The sequence below is a fragment of the Diabrotica virgifera genome, chromosome 7 (genome assembly GCF_917563875.1).
Source record: "Diabrotica virgifera virgifera chromosome 7, PGI_DIABVI_V3a".
NCBI lineage: Eukaryota > Metazoa > Arthropoda > Insecta > Coleoptera > Chrysomelidae > Diabrotica > Diabrotica virgifera.
In genome coordinates, this window is record NC_065449.1 from 226,355,913 (window position 1) to 226,374,941 (window position 19,029).

The 19,029-nt window shown below is 34.6% G+C and overlaps 1 protein-coding gene across 2 annotated transcripts in view; it reads right to left on the reverse strand.

Annotated features, from left to right (window-relative positions):
• Nucleotides 1-247: 247 nt before the first annotated feature.
• The window catches only part of LOC114348826 (inorganic pyrophosphatase), a 39,854-nt gene continuing 21,072 nt past the window's right edge, over nt 248-19,029 (reverse strand). Inside the window, exons 4-8 of one of the 2 annotated variants that reach the window (XM_028299308.2) lie at nt 11,091-11,308; nt 9,768-9,826; nt 9,562-9,671; nt 5,832-5,886; nt 248-377 (exon numbers count right to left, since the gene is read on the reverse strand). In XM_028299308.2, the coding sequence (XP_028155109.2) occupies nt 5,840-5,886; nt 9,562-9,671; nt 9,768-9,826; nt 11,091-11,308 (434 nt within the window). In that variant the 3' untranslated portion in view covers nt 248-377; nt 5,832-5,839. The remainder of the gene's footprint in view (nt 378-5,831; nt 5,887-9,561; nt 9,672-9,767; nt 9,827-11,090; nt 11,309-19,029) is intronic. The other variant, XM_028299311.2, reaches the window with a different exon arrangement.

Sequence of the window (19,029 nt, forward strand, 5' to 3'; positions counted from 1 at the left end):
TTGTTGATTTCGGACTTGTTGAATTTTTGATATAGTGATGTCCAACCCCTTTAATGTTCTTTTAATTATAATGTGAATAAATAAAATCATCATCAACTAGCCTATATTTGTCCACTGCTGAACGTAGGCCTCCCGTAAAAATTTCCACCTATTTCTATCTTGAGCTTCTTGCATCCAATATTATTATTATTGGAATAAATAAAATGCCTATTAACAAATTATTAAAAAATAAAAAAACTGTCAAATATATTCTTTTATCTATTTATTTAATAAAACATAGGAAAGTTGTGTGCCTATCTCCATCCATAACCTAAATGCAACATTGTTCAGTTGTGTTCCATTTGTTTACTTTAGATGAATATAGTGCCATTTGTCGACTGAAACAAAAAGATAATTATTTAATATTGTTCTGAAGCTATTTTCTTGTGGCATCTTACGCAATTTACTATTTTAGTTGGGAATAAGCTACAAATTTAGATTGAAAAAGTTTTTTGGACGTTTCGATTTCCACTCCGGAAATCGTTATCAAAATATAAAACATTAATTAATATTTTGTAATTAGAATAGAATAGAATAGAAATATGCTTTATTGTCATGAAAAATTGTACAATTTTATCGACAAAGCTTACAAAAAGTCAAGAAAACAAAACAATAACAATTCAATTTACCAAAATTACATAAATCGTCAGTAGAAATTAAAATAATAATAATAATGAAGTTAAACAGTTAATCAATTGCAAAATTTAAATAAATTGCAAATTGCATAGTCTACCTAGTAATTAAGTTTAAAAGTTAAGCTGCTGCATATGACACCCAAATATAGATGAAAAATAATACACAATAAAAATACTACTTGTGCAAAGGCTACTGTAATTTCTTAGTTATTGATTAAGAAAATCTTCTACTGCATAATATGGTCTTTCGGATAGGTAGGCTTTGGTCAGTTTACGGAATTTGGGGAAAGATGCTGCAGATTTAAGTTGTAGAGGGAGATGGTTGTAAAGTTTTATTGCGGAATATAATATAGATTTCTTTACTAACTCAGATGACGGGGTCGGTAAATAGACGTCAAAGGAACAATTTCTCGTGAAGTAGTCATGATTAGGTCTTGGTGGAAAGACATGTAGATGTTTACGAATTAAGCAAACAGTTTCTAAAATATATAAAGATGGAAGGGTTAAAATTCTGTGATCTTTGAAGTAACTTCTGCAATGTGTTGTTCTTCTGAGGCCAAACAGATATCTTATTGCTCTTTTTTGTAATTTAAAAATAACATCGAATTGGGCAGCTGTACCAGAACCCCAAAAAGGAAGACCATAACCATATGTTATTTTGGAAGATGCTAAATTGACTTCATTCGAAACAGATCTTATAGCATAGCAAGCTGAAGATAGTTTCTTCCTTAACAAATTAATATGGAGGGACCATTTAAGGTTGCTGTCTAAAAAAATGCCAAGAAATTTTACAGATTCAAAGGTACTGATCTGGCTGTTATTAAGAGGTAAGGGTTGAAGAGCTCCTTTATAAGATAATGCTACTGTTTTATCTACGTTAAACGAGAGTAAATTAGAGTCAGACCAGGTTTTTATTGTAAGTAGATCAGTAGTTATAGTAGCATGAAGAGTTGCAATATTTGAGTTGCTCCAAGTGATACTGGTATCATCAGCAAAAAGAAAGATTTTTCCATCGATTTTTAAACTAGTGATGTCATTAATAAAGATAAGGAAAAGTAGAGGACCCAATACTGATCCTTGAGGTACCCCACATACAATGTTTTTGAGACTAGAGTCTGTATCATTTGCTCTAACCAGATGTCTCCTATCATCCAAGTAAGATTGGAACCAATTCAAAGAAATACCTCGAATTCCGTAGAAATTTAGTTTTTTTATCAAAATGTTGTGATTTACACAATCAAAAGCTTTGGCGTAGTCACAAAAAACGGTGGCAGTGTGAAGATTATTGTTCAGTGCTTGTAGTACAGAAAACATGGCATCAGTGGTGCATTTATTATTTAAAAAGCCGAATTGATTTTGTGATAAAATGTTGTTTTCAACGAGAAAGGACATAAGTCGGGCTTTTATGAGTCTCTCAATAATTTTGGAGAGTACCGGTAGTAGTGCAATAGGTCTATAATTGCAGGTATTAGATTTTTCACCACCCTTATGAAGAGGAATAATGATATCAGTCTTAAGGCACTCTGGAAATTTGCCTTTCTCAAAAGAATCATTAATCAGTGAGATGAGGACTTCCAACACATTTTCTGGGAGATTAGAAAATTTTTTTATCGATAGACCATCAGGACTACAGGAAGATTTGCTTTTGATACTATTGATTGTTTGGATCAGTTCAGATTTATCGACTGGTTTTATAAAGAATGAATTCGAGACGTTTCTTGAACTAGGGAGATAGGAAATGGGATCTTTTTGTGGCAAAATAGTTGATGTAATATTTTTACTCACATTAACAAAGTATTCATTTAGATTTTCAGGGTCTGGAAGGGAAAATGTTTGAGCAGTGTGGGATTTATTTCGAATATCGTTTATTATGGACCAAGTTTCTTTTGCAACACTTTTAGAGCTTCCCAGACGGTTTTGGTAGTAGACTATTTTAGCTGATTTTATAAGTTTAAGATAGGTTGTCCTGTACTTGGTGATATATTCAGTGATAGAGACGTTGGTAGTAAATTTCTTGATGTAGAGTAGAGAACGCATATTCTTGGAAGATATTCGGATACCTTTAGTAGTCCAGGGTTTGCGATGTTTTGGCTTAATTGGAATTAAAAGAAATGCTTTATTGAAGATACAGACAAGCTTATCTAAAAAATCACTGAAATTATTATCCGCGTCCATAGCAGGAAAGCGCCACTCAGGGGTTAAGCATACATTTTGGAAGTTAAGGAAGTTCCGGGTAGAAAAAATCCTGCCTAAACGTCGGGTTTTCGAGGAGGGTTTGCTTAAGATATTAAACTTCGTATAAACTGCTTCATGATCAGATAGTCCAGCATTAATAATTGTAGAGTGGACATCAAGGGGTGAGAAATCTGAGACAGTATAATCAATTATGGTAGATGAAGTTTTTGTAATCCTTGTAGGAGAATCAACGTGCATTGTTAGACCATACGATTCAAATATGTTGATCAAGGATATTTGTCTAGCATAAGCAGCAGCATAATCAATGTTAAAGTCCCCGCATAAAATTTTTCTACTTTTATGGGGTAGGTCATCTAACAAATTTAGCAGGTTCTGAAAAAATAATTCCACGGAAGAGTCAGGTGATCTATAAATGCAAATAATATAAAGATTGAGATTCTTATTGTAAAATAAGGAACACTCAAAGAAGGCTTCTTCACTTAACAGAATGTCATATTTTGTTACCCAAGAAAAATCATTGCTCGTAGAAAGAATCAGGGTGCCTCCATGAGCTTAGCTTGGACGATCATACCTAGCAATTGTGGTGTATTTTTCTACAAAAAAGGCTCGTTGACTTCAAGCCAGTGCTCTGTAACCGCAACTACCGGGGGAAATCCTAATTCCTCTAGGAACAAAAACAATTCATCAGTTTTGTATCTGATAGAACGAATATTAATCAGAACCATGCTAAAGCTGTTATCACTAAAACAATTTGAGGATTCTAGTCCCTCAGAACACGTCATGATGTTTAAAAATTTCGTTTTGGAGAGACAGCGGAATAGTAATTTCGGTGACATTCCCTTGATTTTTGCAGGTTTATAATCCTTTCAGAAGTGAGAATGGACCTAAAAGCAGTTAAAAAAAAGTAAAAGACGAATTAATTAATTAAAATTAATGTTTAGTATTTTGATAACACGATTTACGGAGTGGAAATCGAAACGTCCAATAAACTTAATTTCAAACTAAAATTGTGGCTTATTCCCAACTAAAATAGTAAATTATACAGGGTGTTTCATTGGGAAACGGAAATACTTTAACGGTGAATAGAGGTCATCGAGCCGGTTCTAGATATACTACATTTTTTGCCCTACTGACTTTTATAACCGAGTTACAGGGTGTTTTATCGATTTTGCCCATTTCTTTCCTAAGCCATAACTTTAGAACCACCCTGTATATTTTTTTGATATTTGGTACACATATGTCTCATTCAAAACCCAAACGACCGACATACTAATCATAAGAAAAATCCAGGTCCGGATTAACAAAAAATTATATAAAGTAATTGTGACCTTAAAACAACACCATGTATATTTAAATTTTGAAAATCTGTTTGCATATTTGAAAAGAGCACAAAAAAGTGAGTTTAATGGTTCGCTTGAATTTTTCGGCCAGACAATTTTATGACTTTAATTTTGAAATTATATTGAATTTTTTAAGAACTCCCACATAAAAAAGCAGGTATTATTGACTTTTAGTTATAAATTATTAAAGTTAATGAGTAAATACTCATTTTAAAAATAATCAATACTTATTTACCACATTGGAACGACCCAATTACTAATGACAAGAAAAATTCAGGTCCGGATTAACAAAAAAATATAAAGTAATTGTGACCTTGAAACAACACCCTGTAAATTTGAAATTTTGAAAATTTGTCTGCGCATTTTAAAAGAGCATAAAAAACTGTGATTAAAGGTTCATTTTATTTTTTTTTTTCGCCGTTGATTTAATTACATCAATTTTGAAATTATATTGAAATTTTAAAAAACTCTCGAGATTAAAACCAGGTATTATTACCTTTTAACAATTTAATGTTAATGAATCAATACTTAAATACTTAATGCTTATTTACTACGCTGGCTTCGTGGGTTCTCTGGATTTGTAGCTATATGCACATCATTAAAAATTAGAATTGCGAGAATCGGGATATTTTAATGATTTAGTAAAGAATTTTAACTTATGTAATAAAAAAATTCGTTTAAACAATTCAACAATTTAACATAAATTAAAAATATTTGAACTATAACAGTTGCTCAAATTAAAAAATGCATTTCCTTGCTCGTTTTAAAAGATTTCGAATCGATTTTCTAATTACAGTAGGGATTATTCATCATTTTTCTGGCAGCTTCTTGTGGACTTAACAGAATTAATCAATATGATTTCAAAATTTGACATGCACCTTTTAACGCAGTTATTATGCTCTTTTAAAATACGCAAACAAATTTTCAAAATTTCAATATACAGGGTGTTGTTTCAAGGTCACAATTTCTTTATATTTTTTTTTGTTAATCCGGACCTGGATTTTTCTTGTGATTAGTAATTAGCTCGTTACAATGTGGTAAATAAATATTGATTATTTTTAAAGTGAGTATTTATTCATTAACTTTAATAATTTATAACTAAAAGTTAATAATACCCGCTTTTTAATGTCGAGTTCTTAAAAAATTTAATATAATTTCAAAATTAAAGTCATAAAATTGTCTGGCCGAAAAGTTGAAACGAATCATTAAACTTATTTTTTTGTGCTCTTTTCAAATATGCAAACAGATTTTAAAAATTTCAATATACAGGGTGTTGTTTTAAGGTCACAATTACTTTATAATTTTTTGTTAATCCGGACCTGGATTTTTCTTATGGTTAGTATGTTGGTCGTTTGGGTTTTAAATGGGACATACGTGTACCAAATATCAAAGAAATATACAGGGTGGTTCTAAAGTTATGGCTTAGGAAAGAAATGGGCAAAATCGATAAAACACCCTGTAACTAGGTTATAAAAGTCAGTAGGGCAAAAAATGTAGTATATCTAGAAGCGGCTCGGTGACCTCTATTCACCATTAAAGTATTTCCGTTTCCCAATGAAACACCCTGTATAATTATTTGGAGAAACATAATTTTTATTTGATATATTTTCTTTCAACTAACCTACTAAATTAAAGCTTGCTTTGGTATGAACGTTCAACAAAGTATATTTTATGAACTGAAACAAACAGTATATTAGATTAAGAGAGTTTGTGTATTTAAAAGTATACAACACGGTAAACACAGAGGTGTAACAATCTATATCACGAATACTTTCGAATGGAACAAGGAGGTATTAAACACAGTACAAACAAAAAATGTAGGAATTAAGATTGGTAACATTAACAGCTTTTTTATTTACAGTCCCAATCCAAGGATGAACCATTTAACGTTAGCCCTCTTCATCACCAAAGGAGTGATAATGGAAGAAGTGATAAAGCACTTCGAAATCAGCTAAGAGCACAAACCAGGAACGAATGGAAAGAAGCAAAAATGGAAATAAAGGAGATGGAAATTATAATATAGTGCAAAAATACATCAAGGGGAAAGACCAACAACAAAGGTCTACTAGTGCCAGAAGAACTGAAAGAACTGATAAGAAAAGAACAAAACAAGAAGAGCCTACCAAAGAACTAGAAGAATAGAATACAAATAAATCAAAAGAAGAGCAAGACAAAAAAAGGACATCAATCACGGACATCGAAGGAACACACCATGAAACAAGGAAAAACTGATGAAATTGTAGAACAACTAGCAGAAACGCACTGACCAAATCAATTAATGTCAGACGAACTAACCATCCAATGGTTGAACACAATTACGAAATGATAAAGGACAGAAATGAATTTACATTGGAAAAAGATAATAGTATTCAAATTCACAACTAACTTACTAATTTCAAAGACCCCTATTTATACATTATTATAATGTTCCAGAATAAGAAAAATTATTACGGAAGAATTCATCTTATTCTAGAATAACAATCGAAGGGTTATTTACATAAATATCAAATAAGCATGTTCTAGAAAGAAATATCGAGGTTAATATACCTGTTAAAAAGGTCTCCCTTTTAAATGCATTCATAAATTAAATTCAGTAAACAAGACCATTTTTGTTAAATTATAATAAATAGGCAAGGAGCTGAAAACAGTCGGGTGACAAAATCACGTCACAATAGTTTAGGTCCAGAAAAATTGTTACCACATTGATGGACAGTGCGTCAAATGTATAGGCAAGTGTTGTGACACTATATGTATTTTGGAAAGTAGAATAGGGAAATTGTTGAATTTCTTTTACCGCTTATAGTTTATGGAAAAATGAGTTTTTTAACATTTCCGGAAACATGTGAACGACGACCATGGACGTCGTGTCACATTTCATAAATATGCATCTGTAGATGTAAATTGACATTTTTTGACACCGATTTTTTGTCACAACTCGTTATTTTAAAAATGTCGTCTATAGACGTTGTGTCACATTTCATCAATGGAAATTAGACGTCTATGGACGTTTTGTCCGTCAACATGTTAACGGCGTAGGCGCAAAATTTAGCGCCAATGTGTTTTGACTGCATTCATTTTTTTCCAATCCTGAGAAAACTAATAAGTATTTTTGACGCAGAATGAAAGATTACGTTATTACCGAGGGCCGAAAGCACCTTAGAATAACCAAAAAGTTTCTTTTGAATGATAATTCGAAAAAAAATGAATGAATTTAAAACACATTGGCGCGAAATTTTGCGCCTACGCAGAAGAAGAAGAAGAGAAGAAGCCCTTAAGGAAGAAATACCAAGACAGACAACTGTGACAGATATTGTCTGAAAAATACATACTTTCCAAACAACTAGAACATTTAAAAATTTACCATTACTCAAACCAAGGAAAATTAGATGAAGACAAGAAAGCTACAGGCCTATATATCTACTAGAACCTCTATTGGAAGGAAAAATATTGGAAAGACTGATCTACATATTATACAAACATGCAGAAAGAAGCATCATCCAAGAAGACCAATTCAGATTCAGAAAAGTTAGAATTTGCGAACTAAAATTCTTTGACAAGAAAAATCCTACGAAAAGTTACTAGTGTTATTCTTTATCTTTGACCATGCTGAACAAAGGTCTTTCGTAATATTTTTCATGTTTCCCATCTTGAGCAGCTTGCGTTCAGTTTCTGGTTCATCATCATTCTCTTTGCCTTATCCCTATGCGGGGTCGGCTTCCCTAATTGCATTTCTCCACACAATTCTATCTTGGGTCATATCAATGTTAATCCCCTTTACCAACATGTCCTGCCTTATCGTCTCCCCCCAGGTCTTCTTTGGTCTTCCTCTCCTACTCCTTCCAGGAATCTGCACTTCAGCTATTCTTCGTATTGGGTGATTAACGTCTCGCCGTTGAACATGACCAAACCATCTTAACCTATGCGCATTCTCTCTCATTTTGGCATCAATTGGTGCCACACCTAGACTTCCCCTAATATACTCATTTCTAATTTTGTCCTTCTTTGCCACTCCACTCATCCATCTAAGCATTCTCATTTCCGCCACATGCATTCGTTGTTCCTCTTTCTTTTTCGCTGCCCAACATTCAGTTCCGTGCATCATAGCCGGTCTTATGGCTGTTTTATAGAATTTTCCCTTCAGCTTCATTGGAATTTTTCTGTCACACAACACACCACTCGCTTCTTTCCACTTCATCCATCCAGCCCTAATTCTACTGCATGCATCTCCATTACTCTGTAATACCGATCCTAGGTACTTAAAACTATTGCTTTTCACAATCATTTCACCATCCAAAGATGCCATTTTATTTGTATTAACTCCATCTTTAAATGAACATTCCAAATACTCTGTTTTTTGTCCTACTAAGTTTTAAACCTTTTTCCTCCAGAGCTTGTCTCCACTGTTCCAGTTTGTGTTCTAAGTCTCTTTCACTATTTCCTACTAACACTACATCATCAGCATACATTAGGTACCATGGAATACTACCCTGTAGTTTCGCTGTTATCTGGTCCAAAACTAATTAGAATAAATAAGGACTAAGCACCGAGCCTTGGTGCAATCCTACTTTCACCTGAAATTTATCAGTCTCTCCCACACCTGCCCTAACACTAGTTGTTACTCCCTCATACATATCTCTCACAATCTTTACATATTCACCAGGGACTCCTTTCTTATTGAGTGCCCACCACAGAATCTCTCGAGGAACTCTATCATATGCTTTCTCAAGATCAATGAATACCATATGAGCGTTGTTGTCTTTATTCCTGTATTTTTTGTATTTTTGTATTTTGTACTTTTTGTATTTTTGTATTTTTTGCGTTCAGCTTCTGGTTATGCATATTATATTGTGGGATCCTCTTGTTAGTGGACAGTCTCTGCCCTGAATACTACTTGTTCTGCACTTGATGAATATTTCTGTCCGTCAATTAAAATTCTTCTCCCTGAACCTCCTGTGCCATCCATAATTCCTTAAATGATAAGTTGCTGGGGGAGAAATTTGTTGTTGTTGTCTTATCAGATGACCAAGGTATTCCAGCTTTCTCCTCTTCACAGATATTTTTTAATTAGTTCTGTCATGGTCCATGCTTCCACATCATACAGCAAAACTGGGAAGTGAAAACTTCATGTTAGTAAATATATGCTTCATCTTGATTAAACTTGATCTTACTTCTTAATTCTGGATTTGATCTCTTTTGGCAAGTCCCATTGAATGTGAACAATCCTTCGGAAATATTTGTGTTTTTCTAACTGTTTTATAGGTGTTTGATTCAGTAAAAGTCTTTCTATATGTGTTCTAAGTGCCATCAATTCAAATATAATCAAAAAAGTTTATTTAAAATTTGTCACTTACCAATTGGGTCAGTAGGTTGTGCTGGGCCATATTCTGGAGTCTTTTCAATAACTTCTTTGGCGTCATTGTAGCTAATATTAAACGAGTTTCCTTCTAGTGTTGTATTTACACTGCAAATTAAATGAATTAATTATTAAACACAAAAACTTACTATTATAGAACATTTCTCAAACGAAATTAAAGATTATTTTGTAGCTATATCTTACCATGAAATTCCTTTAGCGTCGACTTCTTTTGCAACAAGGCCTTTCCAGAATTTATGTACCTAAAAGAAAAAAGAAATAAATTTTCTCTCTTGAAAATTGTCATAGTAAAAATTATACACCTGAAGTTCATTATCATGTAATACTAAATGTATTATCATGTAATACTAAATATCATGTACATGGCTATTCACTATATTTTGACCCCCCTGTAAACTGCTTCATTTAAGGAATGAGAAAAAAACTGTAAAATAAAAAGTTATTCAATTTTTAAATTATGATATTTTGACATATACATATATCATTCTAGTGACGTTATCCATCTGGGCGTGATGACGTAATCGACAATTTTTTTAAATGAGAATAGGGGTCGTGTGCTAGCTCATTTGAAATGTTATTCAATTCTCTATTCAGTAATATAAACATTAAGAAAATTATTTATACAGGGTGTCCAAAAAATTGTTTTTGAATTAAGTTAATTGACACAAAAAGAAGAATGTGTGTAATTTATTTAATTCAAAATATCTTTTACTGCTGTTAGAAAACAAAAATAAAAGTTTATTCCACAAATAAACATTGCTTTTTGCTTAAATTCAATGTTCAAACTGATAATATTCAGATGGGTGGCGGCTTGAACATTGAATTTAAGTGAAAAGTAATGTTTATTTGTTTAATAAACATTAATTTCTGTTTTCTGGCAGCAGTAGAATGTATTCTGAATTAATTAAATTCTTCTTTTTGTTTCAATTAATTTAAATAAAAAAAATATTTTGGACACCCTGTATAAATAATCATGTTAATGTTTATATTACTGAATAGGAAATCGAGTAACCTTTCAAATGAGCTAGCACACGACCCCTATTCTCATTTAAAAAAATAGTCGATTACGTCATCATGTCCAGATGGATGACGTCACTAGTACGATATATAAAAAATCATAATTTAAAAATCGAATAACTTTTGTATTTTACATTTTTTTCTAATTCTGTAAATAAAGCAGTTTACAGGGGGGTCAAAGTGAATAACCCTGTACATAATACTAAATATCAATAGATATTTGATCAAAATCTTTTGCAACTCTTTGTTAACCTGACTAAATTATATTACTTTTACTTGTGGATAATAAAAATAAGACCAAGAAGAATTTGACGATATCGCAGTAGATAGGAAGATTGTTGTAAAAACACAAATAGCTTCAATTGATCGCTATTGAAGAAGCTTTTTTAAACATTCTCCACTGCTCACTGTTCTATGTTGTAACATACTCTTCAGATTTTAAAATTTTATCATTACTAACTATAAATCTGTAAAAATATGTAGTTTTACCTCATCTACAATCTTAAGCGCAAATGCAGCTGGTTTAGCTTCTCCGTTAAATGCAAATTGATTTTCTGGCTTGCCATCTGGAATCTTGTATATTTTGAACCATTCCACAGAAGCCTTCAGAAGACCTGGGAAATGTTTTTCTACGTCTGGAATATCATTGATTTGATCTGCCAATGGATCGTTTACATCAATGGCAATGAGTTTCCAATCAGTTTCACCTAAAAAATTAATTATGTATAAATTGTTGTTTACAAAAAATAGTTGAAAGTAAGGAAAAACAGTGGCACTATTCAGTGACAAAATCAATATAAGCAGGACTCAATAGATGTTTGATAACAAAATTTTAACGAGTCTTTTAAATCAGGTGTTTTTCCAGATTCTTCAAAGATCAGTTACTTGAGACCAATGTATAAGACTGGTAACAGAGTTAATGTACTTAAATGTAGACCGGTATATAATCTTAGTTACATTAGGATGCTTTTTGAGGGTATTACGAAACACATGGTTTCATTATACAGTGCATTCAACGTGTGGAAACAGTCTATTATCTCATGACTCGTGACTTAATTATTTTCAGAGTTAAAGCTCTGACAGGTCGATTTTTATTTTTAAACTAGCTGACCCGGCAGACTTCGTACTGCCTCAATAGATAAAAACAAACTTTTATATACAATAAACTTAAAAAAAAAACAAAAGGAATTCGTAATAAATAAACAAAAAATGCTCGATGTGAATGAGGTTTTATTATTACTTTTAATTAATTACACATGATTTTTGAAGTAATAAAGTTTAGTTAGAAGTAACAAAATAAAGTTTGTAGTGCAACAGTTACAATCTTAAATGTGTTTATCTTATAATGAATATAACAGCTTCATTGTATCTACATTCAAAGCAACCATGTATTTATAATTGGGTTCGGAGTTGTCCAACTATATAGGTATTGATTAATCAAAATAAAATTAAATTAAAATTAAATATCATTAAATAAAATGAAATAAAATTTAATAAAAATAATAAATAAATAAAAAAAAGTAAATTAAATAAAAGTAAATAGAATCTAATACAAATAAATAAAATTTAATAAAATGAAATAAAATAAACGAAAATAAATAAAATACTTAAATTAAATAAAATTAAATAAAACTAAACAAAATTAATTAAAATTAAATAAAATTTTATAATTTGTTGCTTGTTCTTTTCATGTGCTCAAAACTTTTCTCCTGATTGCCGTTTGTCAGAAAAATTCGGTTCAGAGATATTTTTTGAAAATTTCGAAAAATTAAAAAATTCATATTTTGCCCAATTTAAGTCCAAAAGTTAAACAGTTGCACTTTTCTTCGATGCAATTTGTTGCTCGTTCTTCTTCTGTCCCCAGAATATTTCTACGGCTTAAGATATTGTATTTCGGACACCGATTGCGCTAGAGAAAAAATTTTAGTACGGTTCTGTTCGGAATTCAGCAAGGAGTATACCTACTTAATTTCATATTTTTCACATCATTATTGTGAGAGTTATGACGTCATACGCAACCCCCTTATAATGTACGGGTATGAAATATAGATAACAACCTACTCCGAGTCAGCTCGAATATATCTGCCAAATTTTATAAAAATCGGTCAAGTCGTTTCGGAGGAGTATGGCAACAAACACTGCGACCGGAAAATTTTATAATATGTTAAATATTTAAATGGCTATTAAAAAATAACGGTTGAATTAAAAAAAGTGAAAATTTAGGATTGTATGTATCTTTTGGTTCTACATCAAATAAAATTAAAAAAGAAAAGTTTGTCCAAAAAAATAAAAAATAATTGTTTCACTTCGGTTACTCGTACCAACTCAGAAACCTTCCCGGGTTCATGTACAACAACTTTGATTAAGGTCATCATATGATGAAATGCATAGTATGCGAGTCTATAAGGTACATACATACATACAAACATTCATTTTTATTTACATAGATTATGATTTCTTGACGTATATCCCATAATAGTGACGTCATCGATTTGGGCGTGATGACATCATGTGGCTCATCTATTCAGTAATATAAACATTAACATCATAATTTATACCGGGTGGCCAAAAAAATTTTTGAATTAAATTAATTGCCACAAAAAAAAAAAGAATAATGTAATTTATTTAACTCAAAATACATTTTACTGCTGTCAGAAAAGAGAAAAAAAATGTTTATTTAACAAATAAACATTGCTTTTCGCTTAAATTAATTGTTCAAACGGCCAAAAGGCAGGTGTGTGGCTGTTTGACATTTACTTTAAGCGAAAAGCAATGTTTATTTATGAAATAAACATTGTGAAGATTACTTAGGGTAATGATCTCAGGTTGTAGGGTTGATTATAAGAAAATCACGATAATCGAACAAAAGGTGTATTTTCGTCTATACGTTACAAGATCTCAATGCTAACTAACTAAAATAAAAACAGCAAACTGAGAAAGGTCTTTTGTATCTTTCTCAGGTAAATACATCCGTTTCCATCGATGCATTGTGCTACCTAAAAACCGTTGGTTCCCGGAAAGTCTTATCCTATGGTACGCGTCTTACCGACGCGTTCCCTACATAGACGGCGTAGAAGGGATCGTTTTGTTACAGTCTCCCCCCCTGGCATCGATATCGTTAGAGGAGAGGCCAGCAGAAGATGTAGTTTTCTTCCTGGGACGTCCTCGTCTTCGTTTTGGCACTACAGGGGTTGGAACTTCAGAGTCATTGAGCTTCGCAGGTGTAAGCGCCGATACGTGGAACACACCGAGGGCAGTAGGGGTGTCCACTCCACAAAGCTCATAACTTACAGGCGATACCACTCGCTTGATCCTATAGGGTCCATCTCTCTTCGGGTAGAATTTAGCCGTCTGTCCTTTCGACCTATTACTAGGAGCAGTTGTATTGGCCCACACTAAATCTCCCTCTTTGAATGGACTGGGTTCCTTCAGGCGTCGATCAGCATATTTCTTTTGCCTATCTTGGGCGTTGTCATGCTTAATCTTCGATTCATGCCATGTTTCAGTCATGCGTTTTAAGTATGGAGATATTTGAGGTATAAAATTCTCAGTTTCTACAACTTGGCGAATATCTCGATTAACTTGGTCTAGAGTTCGCAGCTCACGTCCAAAAGTTAAGTAAGCAGCGGTTTGTCCTGTAGACTCGCTCCATACTGAGTTCATGGCAAATCTAACCATTGGCAACTTCTCAGGCCAAATGTTATGCTCCGTTCCTACAAGCATAGCAAGTCTCGGCTTCAAATCTCTATTCTTGCGCTCTACCATATTAGCAGAAGGGTGATAGAGTGGAGTAAAGGTCTCTTTGATTTGCAACACATAGCAAACTTGTTGCATCACGTCAGACACGAATTGCACACCATTATCACTGATAATCCTTCTCGGTAGGCCAAATCGTAAGAATACCTCGTCAATAAGCTTCATAGCGCATTCTTGTGCAGTTGCTTGAGTTAAGGCAAATAACTCCACCCACTTAGTACAGGAGTCTTCAACTATGAGAATCCAACGTTCACCTTTCGATCCTTCAGGTAACGGTCCAAATAAGTCGATGGCAAGTGTCTCGAAGCGTTGCGCATACACAGGGGTTTGTAATAGTCCACCTGGTTTCTGATTAGAGGCCTTATATCTTTGACAATCTTGGCATTTATCAATGTATTCAGCAATAAAACGACGCATGCCTGGAAAAAAGAATTTTTGAGCAATTCTTCTCAACGTACGTTCGATACCATAATGACCAGCCGTCGGTGCATCATGATATTCTCTCATAATGGCTTCACGCTCGTGTGTGGGTACTACTAACTGAGCCTCTTCTTCGTCTTCTTCCGATGAATAACGGTAGAGTACTCCTTGTGTAAGCAAGTATCCACGATCTGTCCATTTTACATATTCATTCGAATTTGGGTCTTCGAATGATTGAATTATTTTGGCGACATCTGGGTCTTTCAATTGTTCCACCCTGGTCTCATATGCCGATCGATGAGGCAAGTCAATTTGCACTTCACATATCTCGCAAGACAGTACATCATTGTGTTCACATGGCGGTCTGGAAAGTGTATCGGCTACCATGTTACGTTTACCTGGCAGATAATCGATGGTTAAGTTATAACCTTGGACCAATAGTGACCATCTTGCCAACCTTCCTGTGGGAGCTTTCAGGCTTAGCAGCCACCTTAAGGGTTGGCGATCAGTCTGCAGCGTTATCTTCGTACCTTCAATATAACCTCTGAACTTTTCTAAGGCCCATACAACAGCTAAAGCTTCTCTTTCCGAAGTAGAATAGTTGCGCTCGGCAGCGGTAAGAAGTCTGCTAGCGTATTCCACGGGATGCTCGTCATCGATATCTCCTTGTAGCAACACTGCTCCTAACGCGTAACCACTGGCATCAGTACGAATGATATACGGTTGGTTTTCATCTGCTTGCCGTAAAATTGGAGCGGTAATCAGTAACTTCTTAAGTGTTTCGAATGAGTTCTGTTCCAGTTCCGTCCACTTCCATGGCTTATTTTTCCTGGTTAAGTCACTCAAGGGTCTGGATATGTCCGCAAAATTATTTATAAACCGGCGGAACCAACTAGCCGTCTGAAGGAAAGATTGCACTTCCTTAACGTTTCTCGGCGGTAACCGTTCCGATATAGCAGCGGTTTTATCCGGATCGACCGAAATTCCTTGCTGAGTGATCAAATGTCCCAAGTATTTTACTTTTTCGCGAGCAAACACGCACTTTTTCCGATTTGCCCGAAGGTTAAATTGGTCTAGTCTATCGAACACTAACTTTAGATCGTTTAAATGTTCATCAAAAGAGCTGGATAGTACGATGATATCGTCTAAATAACCTAAAACCACTACGTTACTAAGACCACGACGAAAACGGTCCATGAGTCTTTGAAAAGTCATTGGGGCTCCCTTGAGACCAAAAGGCATCCGTAAGTATCGGAAAGTCCCGAACGGTGACACAAACGCAGTCTTATCACGGTCCGCTTCCGCGACGTTGACTTGATGATACCCCGATCGTAAGTCTATCGTAGACATGTAAAATGTTCGTTTCGCGGCGTGTAGTAAATCGTCCATACGCGGTAACGGATACGAGTCACTAGTAGTTACGGCGTTTAAACGTTGATAGTCAACGCAAAGTCTCGTACCGCCATCCTTTTTCGGTACTAATACTACCGGCGCGGCCCACGCACTTTCGCATTCTTCGATGATGCCCTCCTCCAGGAGTTTATCTAGCTCGGTTTTCAATACCTCTCTCTTTGCAGGTGACATCCGATATGGTGGCAGTGCGATGGGTGCATTATTTCCTGTGTTAATGCGATGCTCAGCGTAGGCTGTAGGCTCTCCCCCCATTCTGAAAGTATCCTTCCTACCTTCTAAAAATTCATCCAGTCGATTGCGTTCATAATCCGCTAGCATCGTTCCTTCATCTGGTCTCAAGTTTTCACAAAAATGAATTTCAATACATTCTGTACCTGTATCTTCAAAAAGCAACTGCTGTCGTGTGCTGTCATTTGCAAAATACCATTCTTTATTGTGAAAATCTAGAGCGATTTGTGCATTTATCAAAAAATCGATACCTAGCAGAGTTTTATTAGGTGCATCAGGAAAAATTATAAACTTTGTAGGCACCGTTTTACCTCTTATGTGTACATCGACTAAAGTTGTCAACACTAGTTCTGTTCTCCCAACACCATCAGCGAATTTTACAGAAATTTGCTCGGGCTTAAAACTTTGTCCTTTGTTTTCTAAAAGGTTGTACAACGTTGTACCAGCTATACTTTGTTTAGCACCTGTATCTATTAACCCTTGGCCCTCATGACCTAATATATTAATACGTAGAACAGGTCTGGGTTGAGGTGAAATAAACGTGTCTAAGGAAGAGAAATCTAGCGAAGATGTTACTGTATGACTACAAACTGGGCAGTTTGCTCTGATAAAACCCGGTTTCCCGCATCCGTAACATGATAACGGGTTGTTTACACTATTTCGCGACGAGTTCGAAGTGGATGCTCCGACGGTAGCACTAATCGTACGCGAAGAACTCGCGGTTTCTTTCGGAATTGTCGGTGTGTCTTTAGATTGTTTATCACGTAACTTTCGACACTCGTCCTTAGAATGACCCGGAACGCGACAAAATCCACATCGCGGACGTTTTTCGTAAGTTTGTCGATTGTTTGGAGTTTTGTTATCGTCAGAACAAGGTTTCTCAAACACATCTTCGACCTTTCGTGCCGCCGTAAGCAGCGCGGTAAAAGTGGAAACGGAATCCCTCGAAATCTTCTCTCGAATCCCCTTGTTTAATAGTCCGTACACCATATCCAACTGGATCTCTTCTGTAAGGCTGCCTGGGTCTAGTTGTGCCAGAACCGCCCTACAACGACAAACAAAGACATCTACTGTTGTTTTTTCGTTTTGCTCCTCGGCAAATAACTCGCGGTACACGCGATAAGCAGGTTTTTTAGGACCGAACGTAACTCTAAGCAGACTAAGAAGTTCCTCCCATGTCTTAATAGTGTCTTTGACGCCTTGATACCATTTTGCCGCGAAATTATCGAAAAGCATACCGATTCCCCGAAAAGCATTCTCGTCCGACACTAATGCGCAATCTTTATAAATTTCGACAGCGCTGATGAAAGCATTAACGTCGGTGTCTTTGTGTCCATCAAAACGCGAATGGCATTTCGATAGGTTGCCACTTTGAACCGACGCCGGCGAAACGGGAGCACTCTGTACCGCTAATTTCGATAACAGCTCTTTAAATTGTTCGTTTGTCAATACTACGTTTTGAGCCATGTCGTTAATGTTTGTTGCCACCGATCTATTTGAAATAGAGTCCGACTTAGAAATAATTTTTATGGTACTCGAATGTTCAATGTTTTGCGTGGAACGCAAATTGTAAAAATGATTGGTCATGCAAAATTGGAATGTACTTGCCAGTAAATAGCTCTCCTGTGTCCACGCTTGGATAAGGGATACCTCCAACAGCTTTCTGCATACCACCTGTACAATTCTTGGAACAGCTCTAGCACTAATTCACTTCCGAGTTTCACAAAACACAAGGTTTTTACACGTAACCGAAAGCAATCAATCGTTTAATACATAATAAAAATACACAGAAGTGTCTGAATAACTAAAACGAATCACTTTGTTATTTATTAACAAACAAAAGTCCACTTGATTATTTATTTAACCAGCGAAGCACTTAATATTATTTTAACTGGAGTTAGCGAGGTTATAACAGTGAAAATAGTCCGATTAAGTTATCGAAACTCACTTTTCACGCGAAAGAGTGTCCAAATATGCTGAAGCACGCTTTTTCATTCAAACTACCGAAATATACGATTTATCGCGAAATCCCCAAGCCACGAGTTGGGCGACAATGTGAAGATTACTTAGGGTAATGATCTCAGGTTGTAGGGTTGATTATAAGAAAATCACGATAATCGAACAAAAGGTGTATTTTCGTCTATACGTTACAAGATCTCAATGCTAACTAACTAAAATAAAAACAGCAAACTGAGAAAGGTCTTTTGTATCTTTCTCAGGTAAATACATCCGTTTCCATCGATGCATTGTGCTACCTAAAAACCGTTGGTTCCCGGAAAGTCTTATCCTATGGTACGCGTCTTACCGACGCGTTCCCTACATAGACGGCGTAGAAGGGATCGTTTTGTTACAACATTGTATATTATGTGGCATTAGTGCATCAGTAAAATGTATTTTGAGTTAAATAAATTACATACATTCTTCTTTTTGCGTCAATTATTTTAATTCAGAAATTATTTTTTGGTTACCCTGTATAAATAATGATGTTTATGTTTATATTACTGAATAGAGAATTAAATCACCTTTAAAATGAGCTACCACACGACCCCTATTCCCATTTAAAAAAATCATCGATGACGTCATTACGCCCAAATCGATGACGTCACTATTA